This window comes from Bos javanicus, chromosome 25 (genome assembly GCF_032452875.1).
Source record: "Bos javanicus breed banteng chromosome 25, ARS-OSU_banteng_1.0, whole genome shotgun sequence".
Taxonomy (NCBI): domain Eukaryota; kingdom Metazoa; phylum Chordata; class Mammalia; order Artiodactyla; family Bovidae; genus Bos; species Bos javanicus.
In genome coordinates this window covers 9,574,213-9,590,145 of record NC_083892.1, presented here as the reverse complement: position 1 = coordinate 9,590,145, position 15,933 = coordinate 9,574,213, and the positions used below count along the sequence as shown (strand labels likewise).

The 15,933-nt window shown below is 48.3% G+C and overlaps 1 protein-coding gene across 5 annotated transcripts in view; it reads right to left on the bottom strand.

Moving 5' to 3' along the window:
- Positions 1–15,933, bottom strand: part of CIITA (class II major histocompatibility complex transactivator) — a 60,063-nt gene that overhangs the window by 25,618 nt on the left and 18,512 nt on the right. For all 5 annotated transcript variants that reach the window (XM_061401128.1, XM_061401123.1, XM_061401124.1 and 2 more), the window contains exons 2-3: positions 770–916; positions 435–530 (exon numbers count right to left, since the gene is read on the bottom strand). In XM_061401128.1, the coding sequence (XP_061257112.1) occupies positions 435–530; positions 770–916 (243 nt within the window). The remainder of the gene's footprint in view (positions 1–434; positions 531–769; positions 917–15,933) is intronic.

The following is a 15,933-nucleotide window of genomic DNA, read 5'->3' as shown; positions in this document are numbered from 1 at the left end:
AAGTCCTAATTTTCCTAGAGTCAAAACTTTCACTGCAGATGCCTATCTCAAGAGTTTCCTAACCACCCTTTCTCACTCTGCCTCCACTACCCAGGAAGCTATTACAAATACTAGAGTAATTTAGCTTAGGAGCTGGGGAGAAAGAGAGGGAGGGTATGAGGTGGGCTTTGTGGGAAGGAAGGAAGGAAAAGCAGCAAATGGAAAAAGGTATAGAAACGGTGGCAGAAGATGGGTAAAGTTAAATTTATTTGCCTGGTGTTCATCTCCCCTTTTTCCCAATTCGCTATCCTTCTAACCCTCACTCCCCATCCTTCTTGCTCTGATTTCTGACAGAGGGCCTGTTGGCTCCTGGTGAATAGTTGACATTAACAAAAGAGAAAAAAAGAATCTTTCCCCTTAATTGTCCTTTTTCTGAACTAAGAATGCTTTCTCACCGATATTGGCATAAGCTTCCCTGGTCTCTTCATCACCTTCCATGTCACACAACAGCCTGCTGAACTGTTCGCAGTTGATGGTGTCTGTGTCAGGCTCTGGGAGGAAAAGACACTTGGATAAAGCTGGAAAGATCTGGGAAGGAGGCTGCTGGGGAAGGAGGGAGAGGCATGGCAGGCTGGGAGAGGTCCCCACCAGGAGCTAGCCTGGCCTGCAGTTGGAGCTGTCCGTGGTGCTGAGTGGAGCTCCACGGCCAGCACGTCCCCTGGGTGGTATCTCCACTGCGGGCTGAGGGGTGCAGAGGGCCTTGAAAGGGGCCCGAGGGAGGGCAGCCCACCTGAGCAGAGCTCTATTTCTTCTTCTCCTGTCAGATCCATCCGGTCGTAGAGGTGGTAGAGCTGCAAAGGGTCAGCACTGCTGTTGAGAAGTTCTAAGTAACTGCCTTCTAGAGGCCCCAGCTCCATGGTTGGGCACTGTCCACTGCCTGGAAGGGAGACACAGCAGTCAGCTCATGGGGTGTTGGAAAGATGCAGAGAATTAACACCTACCACAGTTCCCAACTGGCTCTCTTGTTGAAGGCGAGGGTTGGTGGGAGCCAAAGAAAGTGAACAGAGGTTTCTCTTTCAGCACTACTTATGTGCTCAGGGCAAAGAATATGCCTGCGATGCAGGAGACATGGGTTCGATCCCTGGGTAGGGAAGGTCCCCTAGAGAAGGGGATGGCTACCCACTCCAGTATTCTTGCCAGGAGAATTTCATGGACAGAGGAGACTGGCAGACTACAGTCCATGGGGTTGCAAAGAGTCAGACACAACTGAGTGACTAACACTTTCACGTGTGTTCAGGACATTGAGGAGGAGAAGCCCTACATCTTTCCTCTAAGAATCTTTGTCACAGTGGGAAGATGCCCGTGATACAGAAAAGGGAACCAAAGAAGTGTAGATTTAGGACATCTCATACCTGGGAGCCAGGGGACCTAAGTTCTGCTGTTAGCACTACCATGAATGATAACAGCTAAGATGCACAGAATACCTACTATGTGCCAGAAACACAGTCTAGCACATTTAATTCTCACATCAACAACCATATGAGTAGGTACTATTACTAACCTTATTTTATACGTGAGTAAACTGAGACTCAGAGAGGTGAGCTGACCTAACCCAAGCCCAACCAGGAGTTAGTTCTAGGCAGTCTGACTCATGGACATGTATTTAGGTGTAAGGCTTTCCTGCCTTCGGTGACCTCAAGCAAGTCTGTGCTCCTCTCTATGCTTCAGTTTCCTAATATCTAAATTGAAGGCGTTGATGCACATTTTCTCTAATACCTTTCATTATTAATTGTTAGAAGACATATCAAATACCTTAGGTTCTACTTCATTTAATCTTCAAAACAGCCCTGGCTCTCAGTCCACACAAAAACTTGTATACGAGTGTCCATAGAAGCATGTTTCATAATAGCCAAAACACGGAAAAATTCAAATGACTATCAATGAATAAATGGATAAACAAAATGTGGTATATCCATACAATGCAATATTGTTGTTGTTGTTCAGTCACTCAGTCATGTCTGAGTCCTTGCAACCCCATGGACGGCAGCACGCCAGGCTTCCCTGTCCTTCACCATCTCCCAGCATTTGCTCAAACTCATGTCCATTGAGTCAGTGATGCCATCCAACCATCTCATCCTCTGTCGCCCCCTTCTCCTCCTGCCCTCATTCTTCCCCAGCATCAGGCTCTTTTTCAATGGAATAGTATTCAGACATAAAAAGCAATAAAGTATGGATACATACTTCAACATGGATGAAATTTGAAAACATCATGATAAGTGAAAGAAGTCAGACACGAGGGCAAATTTTGTATGATTCCATTTACACAAAATGTACAGAACAGACAAATCTTTGGAGATAGAAGGCAAATTCATAGTTGGCTACATTTGGAGGAGACTTGAGGGGAGGGAAATGGGGAACAACTACTGGTGGTTATGAAGCTTTTGGGGGGAAATGATGAAGCGTTCTAAAGTTGATGGGGATGGTTGCACAACTTTGTGAGTATACTAAAGTGGCCATTGACTTGTATACTTTAAATGGGTGAATTGTCTAAAATTTGAATTATATGCCAATAAAGCTGTTAAGAGCAAGAGTAGTGTGGGGGCTTCCCAGGTGGCACAGTGGTAAAGAATCCGACTGCCAATGTAGGAGATGCAGGAGACACAGGTTTGATCCCTGGGTTGGGAAGATCATCTGGAGGAGGAAATGGCAACCCACTCCAGTATTCTTGCCTGAAAAACTCTATGGACAGAGGAGCCTGGTGGGCTACACTCTATGGGGTCACAAAAGTCAGACAGGACTGAGTGACTGAGCACAGCACAAAGCTGTTAAAATGAAACAAAACACTGGCTCTGGGAGGTAGGCTTTATGGTCTTCCCTTTGCAGATGAGTAACCTGAGGCTCAGAGGGGCTCAGCAGACCCCTGATGCACAGCTCTTGCTGGCTTGAGCCAGTGTGAAGCTCCATCAGTGTGGCTCCAATGGCCCTGCCTTCCCCCCAGTTTTGGTAGTCTATAATTCCATGATCTGTTCATTTCCCATTGCTGCTGCAACAATGTGCCACAGGGCTATTGTAGCTTAAAGCAATGAGTCTTATTCCCTCATAGTTCTAGAGGCCAGAAGTCTAAATCAAGGTGTTGGCAGCCTTGGTTCTTCTGGAGGCTCTAGGGGCACACCCTTCCTTGCTTCTTCTAGCTTTGGGGATTGATGGCATTCCTTGACTTGTGACTTTGAGGCCACATCACTCCAGTCTATGCCTAAGTGCTCACATCATCTCCTAATCTGCATTTGTCTTAAATGGACACTGATTTAGAGTCTACCCAGATAAACCAGGCTTCCCTGATAGCTCAGTTGGTAAAGAATCCACCTACAATGCGGGAGACCTGGGTTCAATCCCTGGGTTGGGAAGATCCCCTGGATTAGAGAAAGGCTACCCACTCCAGTATTCTGGCCTGGAGAATTCCATGAATATATTAAAGAGTACCTTTTGGAGAAGGGAATGGCAACCCACCCTGGTATTCTTGCCTGGAGAACCCCATGGACAGAGGAAAGCCTGGTAGGCTACAGTCTATGGAGTCGCAAAAAGTCAGACATGACAGTGAATTTCACTCACTCACTCAGATACACCAGGACATCAGTTCAAGATCTTTAACATAATTACATCCACAAAAACCTTTTTTATTCCAAATAAGGTAGGACTCAATGCTCTAGGGGTTTTATGTTGACATATCTTTGAGTTGGAGGGGGAGGTCCAACATTCAACCCACTATACTTGGGATGCAGATACATGCTGGAAAGAATCAAAAGAAGCTTTCTGGAGGAGGTGAGAAGAGCAATGGCCAGAAGATTCAAGACAGGCTTCCAAGTGCCCAGCCTGGGCCAGAAGAAAATGGAATTGAAACGGGAGGATCGTGAGAAAACACACACATGCAACTCACCACCACCACCCAGGTGCTCTTTTTCCTTTCACTCATCAACAGTTCTCATTAGCTCTGAAGGGTCTCAACACAGACCCGGATATCACAGAGAATGAACTTTCCAGTCCAGAAAGACACCCTGGCCAGGGCTGACTGTTTATAATGGGTTGGGTGGGGGCGGCAGGAACCCAAACATAGCAGGCTTGCGTTAATGACCCAGCCAACCATGACTAGAGGAAGTGGAACTGAAAGATGGGGCCACTAACTCTCTTTTCTCAGAGCAGGACAAAGGCTGGGAGGTGGGGCGAAGGTCTTTACTTCTCCCAACAAGTCCTGGGAGCCAACCAAGCAATCTACTGTGCTCTCCAGGATGGTGAGAGAAGAGCTCTCTGCCCCAAATCTTGCCTGCTGCCCTGCTCCAATTTTCAGTCTGCAGAACAGCCTACATTATAGCTAGCCATCTGCCTCTTTCTCCAGACAGTGAGATCTGGTAACAACAGATCCAGACTAACCCCAGCAATTCCATGAATAAAATGTGTGACTTTAGTCAAGTCACTCGTATTCTGAGTTCTCCCACAAGGACTGCCAGGGACCTTCAGGCTCAATCTCCTTCATCCTACAGAGGAGAAGATGAAACCCTGAGACGGGCTGTGCCTTGCACAAGGCCCTAGAGTCTGCTGGTGGTGGGGGGCCCACACCTAGAGTAAGACTCCCAGTCCACACTCTTCCCTGCCAATCAAAATGTATCTGGTCAACTAAGCACCCCCTCTATCTAGGCTCAGGAATAGGGACCACGTCCTATTACAGACGGGCAAAGGAGGGAAATGCAGAGGGGAGGAGCCTAAAGAAGCCCAGCTTATTGACAGGCTCAGCTGCAAACACTGGACACCAAATGTGGTCCAATACCAGGGAAATACACTGACAGCAGAGAAAAAAGGCAAATCCTTTGAGCTTTGGAATCAAACTGCCCGATTCTCAAATCATTCTTACCTACCAACTCACCATAACCTGGAAAGTTCATTTTTTAGATCTCTTGGAGCCTTAGTTTCCTCATTTTTATTTTTAGGCCACGTTCGCAGCTTGCGGTATCTTAGTTTCCTGCGTGTGCATGCTCAGTCACTCAGTTGTGTCCAACTCTGCGATCCATGGATTGTAGCCCAACAAGCTCCTCTTTCCATGGGCTTTTTCAGGCAAGAACACTGGAGTGGGGTGCCATTTTCTCCTCCAGGGGATGTTCCTGACCCAGGGATTGAACTAGAATCTCCTGCATTGGCAGGGGTATTCTTTACCACTGAGCCATGTGGAAGCCCCTTAGTTCCCTGACCAGGGAAAAGATCCAGGCCCCCTGCAGTGGGAGCATGGAGTCCTAACCATTGGACCACCAAGGAATTCCCTCAGTTTCCTTGTCTGTAAAGTGGTAGTCCATGGCCACAGGACTGGGAAAGGTCAGTTTTCATTCCAATCCCAAAGAAAGGCAATGCCAAAGAATGCTCAGACTACCACACAATTGCACTCATCTCACACGCTAGTAAAGTAATGCTCAAAATTCTCCAAGCCAGGCTTCAGCAATACATGAACCTTGAACTTCTGATGTTCAAGCTGGTTTTAGAAAAGGCAGAGGAACCAGAGATCAAATTGCCAACATCCGCTGGATCATGGAAAAAGCAAGAGAGTTCCAGAAAAACATCTATTTCTGCTTTATTGACTATGCCAAAGCCTTTGACTGTGTGGATCATAATAAACTGTGGAAAATTCTGAAAGAGATGGGAATACCAGACCACCTAATCTGCCTCTTGAGAAATTTGTATGCAGGTCAGGAAGCAACAGTTAGAACTGGACATGGAACAACAGACTGGTTCCAAATAGGAAAAGGAGTACATCAAGGTTGTATATTGTCACCCTGTTTATTTAACTTATATGCAGAGTACATTATGAGAAATGCTAGACTGGAAGAAGCACAAGCTGGAATCAAGATTGCTGGGAGAAATATCAATAACCTCAGATATGCAGATGACACCACCCTTATGGCAGAAAGTGAAGAGGAACTCAAAAGCCTCTTGATGAAAGTGAAAGAGGAGAGTAAAAAGTTGGCTTAAAGCTCAACATTCAGAAAACGAAGATCATGGCATCTGGTCCCATCACTTCATGGGAAATAGATGGGGAAACAGTGGAAACGGTGTCAGACTTTATTTTGGGGGGCTCCAAAATCACTGCAGATGGTGACTGCAGCCATGAAATTAAAAGACGCTTACTCCTTGGAAGGAAAGTTATGACCAACCTAGATAGCATATTCAAAAGCAGAGACATTACTTTGCCAACAAAGGATCATCTAGTCAAGGCTATGGTTTTTCCAGTGGTCATGTATGGATGTGAGAGTTGGACTGTGAAGAAGGCTGAGCGCCGAAGAATTGATGCTTTTGAACTGTGGTGCTAGAGAAGACTCTTGAGAGTCCCTTGGACTGCAAGGAGATCCAACCAGTCCATTCTGAAGGAGATCAGCCCTGGGATTTCTTTGGAAGGAATGATGCTAAAGCTGAAACTCCAGTACTTTGGCTACCTCATGTGAAGAGTTGACTCGTTGGAAAAGACTCTGATGCTGGGAGGGATTGGGGGAAGGAGGAGAAGGGGACGACAGAGGATGAGATGGCTGGATGGCATCACCGACTCGATGGACATGAGTTTGGGTAAACTCCAGGAGTTGGTGATGGACAGGGAGGCCTGGTGTGCTGCGATTCATGGGGTCGCCAAGAGTCGGACACGACTGAGCAATCTGATCTGATCTGATCTGATAGGGATTAGGTGCATTAATTCATGTAGAGCCCTTAGGAAGGTGATTGTCACTTAGTAAGTGCTTAAGGAATGAAAGCATAGCCACACACAGAGAGCACAATATGGGAGAGGGCTATGATTATTGTTAATTCACCTCTTACCTCTGCAAGAATCACTGCAGATGGTAACTGCAGCCATGAAATTAAAAGATGCTTGCTCCTTGGAAGAAAAGTTATGACCAACCTAGACAGCATATTAAAAAGCAGAGACATTACTTTTCCAACAAAGGTCCGTCTAGTCAAAGCTATGGTTTTTCCACTAGTTATGTATGGATGTGAGAGTTGGACTACAAAGAAAGTTGAGCACTGAAGAATTGATGCTTTAGAACTGTGGTGTTGGAGAAGACTCTTGAGAGTCCCTTGGACTGCAAGGAGATCCAACCAGTCCATCCTAAAGGAAATCAGTCTTGAATATTCATTGGAAGGACAGATGCTGAAGCTGAAGCTCCAATCCTTTGGCCACCTGATGCAAAGAACAGACTCCTTAGAAAAGACCCTGATCCTGGGAAAGATTGAAGGCGGGAGGAGAAGGGGATGACAGAGGATGAGATGGTTGGATGGCATCACCAACTCAATGGACACGAGTTTGAGTAAACTCTGGGAGTTGGTGATGGACAGGGAGGCCTGGCGTGCTGCAGTCCATGGGGTTACAAAGAGTCAGGCACAACTGAGCAACTGAACTGAACTGAACCTCTGCAAGATTTTTAAGGAGATCCTTTCTCTTCCATTCCTACCTTACGACATTGTGAAGCCAAGATTCCTGCTCTTTTGCATAAGGGGATCCCACAGCCTCCACAGGAGCAAGTAAGCCCTAGAATCAGCAGTGCCACCTGGGATATCTGCTCTCAGACATCCCGAACATACATGTCATCACCTCCCTGCATCTCCGAGACAAAGCCCACACCGTACACGCTTCCTCTTGAATAGACAAGGATTTGCAGCTCGCCACAGACGTCTGCCCCCAATCTGAATTCACCAAGAGCCCTAGGGAGGAGGCAGCTAGAGTATTATGCCCATTTGACCAAGGAGGATCCTCGCTGAAATGGCCTAAGGTCATCTGGTTGGAGAACTTGACTTTGAATCCTGGCTGGGAGACCTTAGGAAAGTGACTTAACCTGAGTATCAGCTTTCCCACACTGGACTGGGAAAATACTTATTTTGTGGGACCATCAAAAGGCCAGGAAGGGCTCTGTGTGGTACACCAGGCACACCAAAGCCCACGGTAAAAGGAAGCCCAATCTACTGGGAGCCTGATACTCCAGGCTTTCACTTTAGAGCTCCCCACAGTGCCATACTGCATCCCATTCATGCCGAAATCGACTTGGCCTGGGACCTGCTGGTGTTCCCACAACCATGTTTCCTGTGTCTCTATATGCTTAGGAAGCACTTCAGAGGCTCCTAACTGGGTTCTTTCCTCCCTGTGCAATTCCAGAGGGGCCTGGAGGCAGAGGGCCCTGACCAGCCCACTGCAAGGGAGAGAGTCGCCTACAGATGCCCAGCACAGGCCAAACCTCCAGGCGAGGGAGCCTGTGAGTGCAGGAACCTTCCATCTAGCTCACCTATCCCCCACGCTCCAACACACGGCAACCCCTCTCCATCAAAGGAAAGATGGCACACAGCTAGAATTCATTGGTGCCTCTGAGTGCCGGGCATTGAATGACATGTTTGTAGGTATTATCCTGTTTAGCTGAACTCACACAGTAGTCATATGTCTTCCCATTTCTCAGATGAAGAAACAGGATCAAAGAGAAGACCAATGAACTGGGACCTGAAGCAGCTGCCTGGCTCCAAGTCTCAGCTTCTTCCAGGCTCTTGGCAAAACCCACCCCTGGCCACACTGGGGAGGTGCCTTAGCCTGGCGGTGCACTGAAGCGTGGGTGGCAAGACGATTTCTCCTTTTGAGAAGCTGTTGGGGGCGCAGCTGAGGAGTGAGCTGTGCCTTTTTGGTAAAAGGGCAGTATTTTTAGAAGGTCCTCTTTGGACCCGCCCTTCCCCTTGGGCCACCACCATCTACATCCAATTTGAGAAAAAGTTCCTAATCCTTTTGCCACCAAAAGTCCCTTTGGGGGTTTGTTTCCATCTCCACTTCACATGACACCACAGATTTTGGAAGAACGTACACACATAAATGGTTTTTGAAATAAAGCTTCATTTCCCTCTCCCCCGGAGGGAAATCAAGCATTACCAAATGTTCTAGCTCAGATGTTGATAATCAGTTTTTACAGTTCTGTGCTCTGTCTTGGCTGGGGAGAGTCCTTTTTTGTCTCGGGGTGGTGCTAGATGTGCTCTGTTTATTATCTTGTATCAAGTGTCACACCAGCTCTGGGAGATTGGTGTTATTGTACCCATCATACAGATGGTGACAATGAGGTTAGGCTCAGTTATCAGTTGCTTTCTTCCCAGAGAAGGGGGTATATCCTTGAGGATCTGAGGAGACACTGAGAGTCAGGAGGGGACTTCTTTGGTACTCCAAAGTTTTCAGCACTGCTCTGCACTATGATGAAAGAGCATGAGAAGAAATACTTCCCTACTTGTTGACTGTGAGCTCCTCCCAAGGAAGAAGTGGAAAATCTCTGAACTGTGTGTCCAGAGACACAGGTTTGAGTTCCAATTCTGCCTTTGATCTTGAATTCCTTTCTCTACCCATCTGAGCCTTAGTTTCGCCAGCTGGGTGTGGAAGCCCACTCAGACAAGGCATTTAGGGGCTCTAGATCCCTCATTGCTTATCAGCTTTCCTCCCTGAGTTTCCCCCAAACCCCCCTAACACCACTCTGCCCCCCAACTTCATGATAAGTTTCTTCCGGATGCCACTTTGTGGCGGGAAGCCAGGAGCCCAGGGTTCCTTATCTACCACAAGCAACACCCAGTCAGCATCTTAGTGGATCAAACACGTTCCTCTTTTCCTCTTGCACCCTGCAGGCCCCCAGATAAATTCGACAAGACACCTTGCACTTTTTTCCTCTCCAAATCAATAATTTACTGAGCATCTCCTACAAGAAAGTCACTAGGCTCAGTTCTCTGAGGGCCTTAGAGAGGTTTAAAACACAACCCCTGCCAAGAAGCTTGCAGTATAGGCCTGGATGGTATTTTAGAAAAGAGACGAAATGTGAGGATGATGGTACAGTGGTTAAGGGTGCAAGCTCTGGGTTCAAACTCTAGTTCCACGCTAACTGGGTGGCCTCAGGTAAGTTACTCAGCCTCTCTGAGTTGTGGAATCTATTGCTCTTAGGTCGCACGGTGTCGACCTCATTAGACTGCTATGCGTGCGTGCGTGTGTACACTGTTGTTCAGTCGTGTCTGACTCTGCAACCCTGTGGATGTAGCCCCGCCAGGCTCCTCTGTCCATGGGAGTCTCCAGGCAAGAATACTGGAGTGGGTTGCCATGCCCTCCTCCACGGGATTTTCCCGACCCAGGGATTGAACCCACGTCTCCTGTGGCTCCTGCATTGCAGGAAGATTCTTTACCGATGAGCCACCGGGGAAGCCCTCATTAGGCTGCTGCGACTTGCCTAAAGTGACATATTCAAGAAGTATTACTAAGATGTAAGCTCCAACGTGGAAGCAGCAAGGTGTCACTTGCCACCATACAAGTGACAAAACTAGAAAACTGAACAATGCCAAGGGGTTGGTGGGAGTGGATGTTTGTGGAGCCACCTGCAGAACATCCTGGCACCCCTTAGAATACCTATGGGTGCAGAGATCCTACAGTTCAGCGATTTAGTTCTTGGATATACACCAAAGAAATGCCCGCACAACTCCATGAGGACACCCATCAGAAGTTGCCCACTGCCGGTACTGTTTGCAGTGACCAGGAGTTGGAGGCCACCTGGGTGTCCGTTGCTAGGGGAAGGATGGTACCAAGTAGCTGCTGCAATCTGCAGGGGATGATGCTGTGATTAGAAGCCACAGTCCAAATGCACACGGAGGCGGATCTTAATAACACAGCACAGAGTGGAAACGTACGAAGCAGAGTAGCTCTGATGACCCTGTTCTAGATGTACAGTAACATACAGATGCAGAAAAAAGAAAAAGCAACACGTATTTTAAAGCACACGCCAACGAAAGGATACTCCTCGAGTGCATTAGAGTGGGTTCCCAGAAAGAGGAAAGAGTAATGGGGAAAAGGGAAGTTAAATAAGAGAGATGCCTCGTGTGGAGCAAAGACCAGACTGTACTGCAAAGTGAGATGTGCAGTTAACTCAAGATTGGAAAAGGCTCCTGAAGTGTAAGAGACACAAAACCAAACCAAAGATGACGGAAGCTACTTGGTGTGGGGTATGTCTGTGGCTCACCAAACAGGGCCTGACACCCATAGATGTTCAAATAAAGGAAGAAAACTGCACTCTTGCCACCCTGTAGACTGCCAGGGATGGGTGGATGGGGGCCCAGGAGCCCCCAGTCCTGGGAGAGGAGATGAGAAAGTGAAGGACTTGGAGATGAACAGGGAAAAGTGGGCACCGTCGGTAGAGGAGGAAGCCGCAGCCCTCTGGCCCCCGAAATGAGACAGAGAGGACTTCCAGAAACTGCTGGTGTCAAGACTTTCACTTCCCGGAGGGGCTTGACGGGGTCACAAGAGACAGAGCAGAAACTAAGGTGCGTGGCAGTGATGAGGAACAATGGGGCTGGAAGGCAGCTGAGGCTTCTTGTCACTTCTCCTCCAGGCAGGGAGACTGGAAGGTGTGTGTGTGTGTGTGTGAGCGAGTGTGCATGCACGCACATCGTGTGAGCATGTCATAGCAGCCAACAGGCCAGACAAGCAGAGGTCTGGAAATACTGTAATTGGTTGGCTTTTGTGCCTGACTGAAACTGCAGGCTTCTCTGTGCCAAAGGGCGCTTGGCTTGCAGTATGGATTCAAAATGAGGGGTGAGGGTTTTTCCTGGTGGTCCAGTGGCTGAGACTCCATGCTGCCAATGCAGGGGGCCTGGATTCGATCCCTGGTCAGGGAACTGGATCCCGCAAGCTGCATCTGAAAGAGCCTGCATGCTGTAACCAAGACCCGGAGCAGCCAAATAAATAAACAATTTTTCTTTTTTAAATGAAGGGTGCGTTAGGCCTATAGACCTAGGTGTTTTGTTTCCTGAGACAATTCGTGTGTGTATGTGTATTGTTGCTGTTATTGTTCAGTCACTAAGTTGTGTCCAACTCTTTGTGACCCCATAGACTGTAACCCACCAAGCACCTCTGTCCATGGGATTCTCCAGGCAAGAATACTGGAGTAGGTAGCCATTTCTTGCTCCAGGGATCTTTCCAGATCAGGGGTGGAACCCGTGTCTCCTGCTTGACAGGCATATTCTTTACCACTAAGCCACCAGGGACGTGTGGATGTATATATATATAAGACACCTTAATCACCATCGCAAAGTCTCCATAGAGAGCACACAATTAACTGTTGCCAAAGTCCCCATCACTTTCCATTGCATTCTGCTGGGTCCTGTTTGGCGCAGTGATGACCCCTCAGGCATTTGAGTTGGCTTGGAGGCCTCCTAAGGTCTCTTCTCTCTCTGATCTGCTGGAAAGATGATGGCTTGGGATGGATGGGTGACTGGGAGAGGCAGGACTGGATTCTATCCTGCCCCATAGGGGCAGGATGCACAGGACGGTGTCTTCCAACAGAAAGGCTTGGAGGGGACTGGCCCTGAGTGCCCAAACTGGCCAGTTCCATAAAGGAAGGAGCAGGAAGCCTGGGGGTTGTAGTGTCTGGGTGCTGGGGGTGTTCCTTCAGCTCTGGTGCCAGCTCCAGCTGAAAAAGGATTAGGAAATAAGCTGTCTGGAGGACACAGGGCACCAAGAGCTATTCTCCACTGGACTCACTTCACTGGAGGGTCACTTCACCCTCCTCAAGGATCTTGGTGGCTCCAGAGGCTGAAGCCCCACCCCCCACCCCAGCCTCTCTGTGCCGAGACCAGCCTGTGCCAGGATACAGGGGTCTCGGAGCAGGAATGCTGGAAGTGGAAGCAAGATTGGCTCTGCTCCTGGCCACAGCGCTTCTCAGCAGTTGGAGGGAGCACAGAGGAAGTGAGCTGGTGCAGCCATGGAGACAGCCTAGACAGACAGCATCCACACAGGGAGTCATGACTGAGATCGCCGTCCTGCTCTGCATCTGACAGACTGTGTGACCCTAGGCAAGCCCCTTTCCCTCTCTGGTCCCCAGCTGCCTCGTCTATTAAATAAGAACATCGTGCTAGAACGTCCGTGCATGCTCAGTCGCTTCGGTCGTGTCCGACTCTTTGTGACCCCATGGACTGTAGCCCGCCAGGCTCCTCTGTCCATGGGATTCTCCAGGCAAGACTGCTAGAGTAGGTTGCCGTGCCCTCCTCCAGGGAATCTTCTCCACCCAGGGATCCAACTCCTGTCTCACCCCCCTGAGACAACTTGGCTCTGCTTTTCCCCACGTAGGGCTTGGAAATCCCCCAGAAGACTCCACAGAGACTACCTCTGAACCCTTGAGCAAGCCACCTATCTTTTCTGGACACCCTGGAGGACACCCACTTCATCACAACTTGGAAAATCTTGGAACTCGAACAAGACAAGCCCCGCTGATGTGTGCGACTGTAAATGGCACAGTTATTGGGGTCGAGAGGCCCGGGGCAGGGGGAGGCAAAGGGGGAAGGAGGAGAAAGCTTGAGAGCTACAGCCAGGGGAGGAGGGGGACTCCATGCTTGTCCAGAACACCAGCCTCCCCCACCTCCGCGTGGCCTTTCCTCTGCATGCCCCAACCTTCCCAGCTACGGTCAGTGACCCAAAAAGGAGTCCAACAAGCTGTTCCTGGAAGAAAATCTGAGCCGGGTGCTGGGGTGGGGAGGGGAACGAATAGCCCCGTGGCTGCAGTGAGCAACGCCAGGCTCCCAACTCCAGTCCTAACCCCCAACTTGACCTACATGTGCTAAGTCGCTTCAGTCGTGTCCAACTCTTTGAGACCCTGTGGACTGTAGCCCCACCAGTCTCCTCTGTCCACGGGATTCTCCAGGCCAGAATACTGAAGTGGGTTGCTATGCCCTCCTCCAGGGAATCTTCCTGACCCAGAGATCAAACCTGCGCCTCTTACATCTCCTGCATTGGCAGGTGGGTTCTTTACCTCTAGCGCCACCTGGGAAGCCCAGCACGGCACCTAAGCAGCAGCAGATGCTTTGCTGGGTGTTGGAGACTCCAAGAGAAACACATTACTCACCAATCCTGGCTGCCAGTCTCTGACGACAGCTAGCAAGCTGGGCTGTGAATCGAAATTGCCTGAAGCAGGTGCTAAACACACAACAGCTCATATCTCATCCACAGAATCTGGGGTGGGGTCCGGAAATCTATAATTTTAAAGAGGGCCACTCTTGGGCATCCCTTCCCCCAAGACACACACCCTTGCCTTGCAGTGACTGAAAACTAAGATAGGCCTTATTTCCAAGGCAGCCTGAGTTTACACTTGCTGAGAAGTTTACACTGGCCAAGTTTACACTTGCCTTTCAGTTTGCATGGCTGTGAAGAAAGCTGAGTGCCAAAGAATTGATGCTTTTGAACTGTGGTGTTGGAGAAGACTCTTGAGAGTCCCTTGGACTGCAAGGAGATCCAACCAGTTTATTCTGAAGGAGATCAGCCCTGGGATTTCTTTGGAAGGAATGATGCTAAAGCTGAAACTCTAGTACTTTGGCCACCTCGTGTGAAGAGTTGACTCATTGGAAAAGACTCTGATGCTGGGAGGGATTGGGGGCAGGAGGAGAAGGGGACGACAGAGGATGAGACGGCTGGATGGCATCACTGACTCAACTGACGTGAGTCTGAGTGAACTCCGGGAGCTGGAAATGGACAGGGAGGCCTGGCATGCTGCGATTCATGGGGCTGCAGAGTTGGATATGACTGAGCGACTGAACTGAACTGATGGGTTTTCCTTCCTCTATGGGGAACTTCCAGACTCTGCATTTCTATAACCTTTCTACTTCTTTCCAGCTGGAAACCCTGGAATCAGATTGGTCCCCAATTCCTACATATTTCCTTCCAAATTCCCTCAGCACAGCCCCTTGACCTAGTACCCCACCCACTCCCAGCCTAGATTGTTACAAGAGTTACTAGGTCTTTCTACTAACCCAAAGTCTCCCAAACTTCAAGCATTCACCTGCCTCCTTTACACTTTTTGGGTCATATCTGCGTACCACCTGTTGTATAATTTACCTAAGCATTTTCCTTAAATCAACATAAAAAAATCCCAAACATTTATTTGAAAAGAAACTTTTCTGGAATTGAAAGTAGCAATGCAAATGGATAGGTGCATGCAAAAGTTTGCAGCAACACTATTCACAAAAGACAAAAGATGGAAACAACTCAAGTGTCCATTGACAGTGAATGGATAAGGAAAATGGCCACACACTGGAATAGTATGCAGCCAGAACAAGGAATGAAGTTCTGACACATGCTACAAAAGGGCTGAAACTTGAAGATGTTATGCTAAGGGAAAAAAGCCAGACATAAAACAAATATTGTATTAATATAATTCCACTTATATGAGGCACTGGAGTAGTCGAATTCATAGAAACAAAAAGTAGAATGGTGGGGACTTGCCTAGCAGTCCAGTGGTTAAGAATCCACCTTGCAAGGCAGGGGTTCAGGTTCAATCCCTGGATCAGGAACTAAGATCTGACTAAGCCCGTGGGCATCAACTATGGAGTTCGAGTGCTTTGGAGCCTGTACGCCACGACTAAGACTCGACACAGACAAATAAATATTTTTTTAAAAAAACATAGAAGGGTTACCAGGGGCTGGGGGCAAGGGGAGAATAGGGAGTTAGTGCTTAATGGGGACAGAGTTTCAGTTTGGATCACGAAAAAGCTTGGGAGATGGATGGTGGTGATGGCGGCACAACATTATGAATGTGCTTTATGCCAATGAATTGTACACTTCAAAATGATTTTCTTGGTAAATTTTATGTTTAAAAAAGAAGAAAACTTTCTATCGCTATCTTGCATGAAAAACAAAAACAAAAAGCAAAACCACTATCTCACTTGCCATTGAAAACAAAAATTATCAAATTAATGTCAGCTGCCCTTCCACTTTGTTAAAAAGAAACATTAGTATTAGACTGCTGCTAACATGCCTACTCAGGCTTCCGTGGTGGCTCAGATGGTAAAGAATCCACCTGCAATTGGGTTCTGATCCTGGGTTGGGAAGATCCCCTGGAGGAAGGCATGGCAACCCACTCGAGTGTTCTTGCCTGGAGAATCCCCATGGACAAA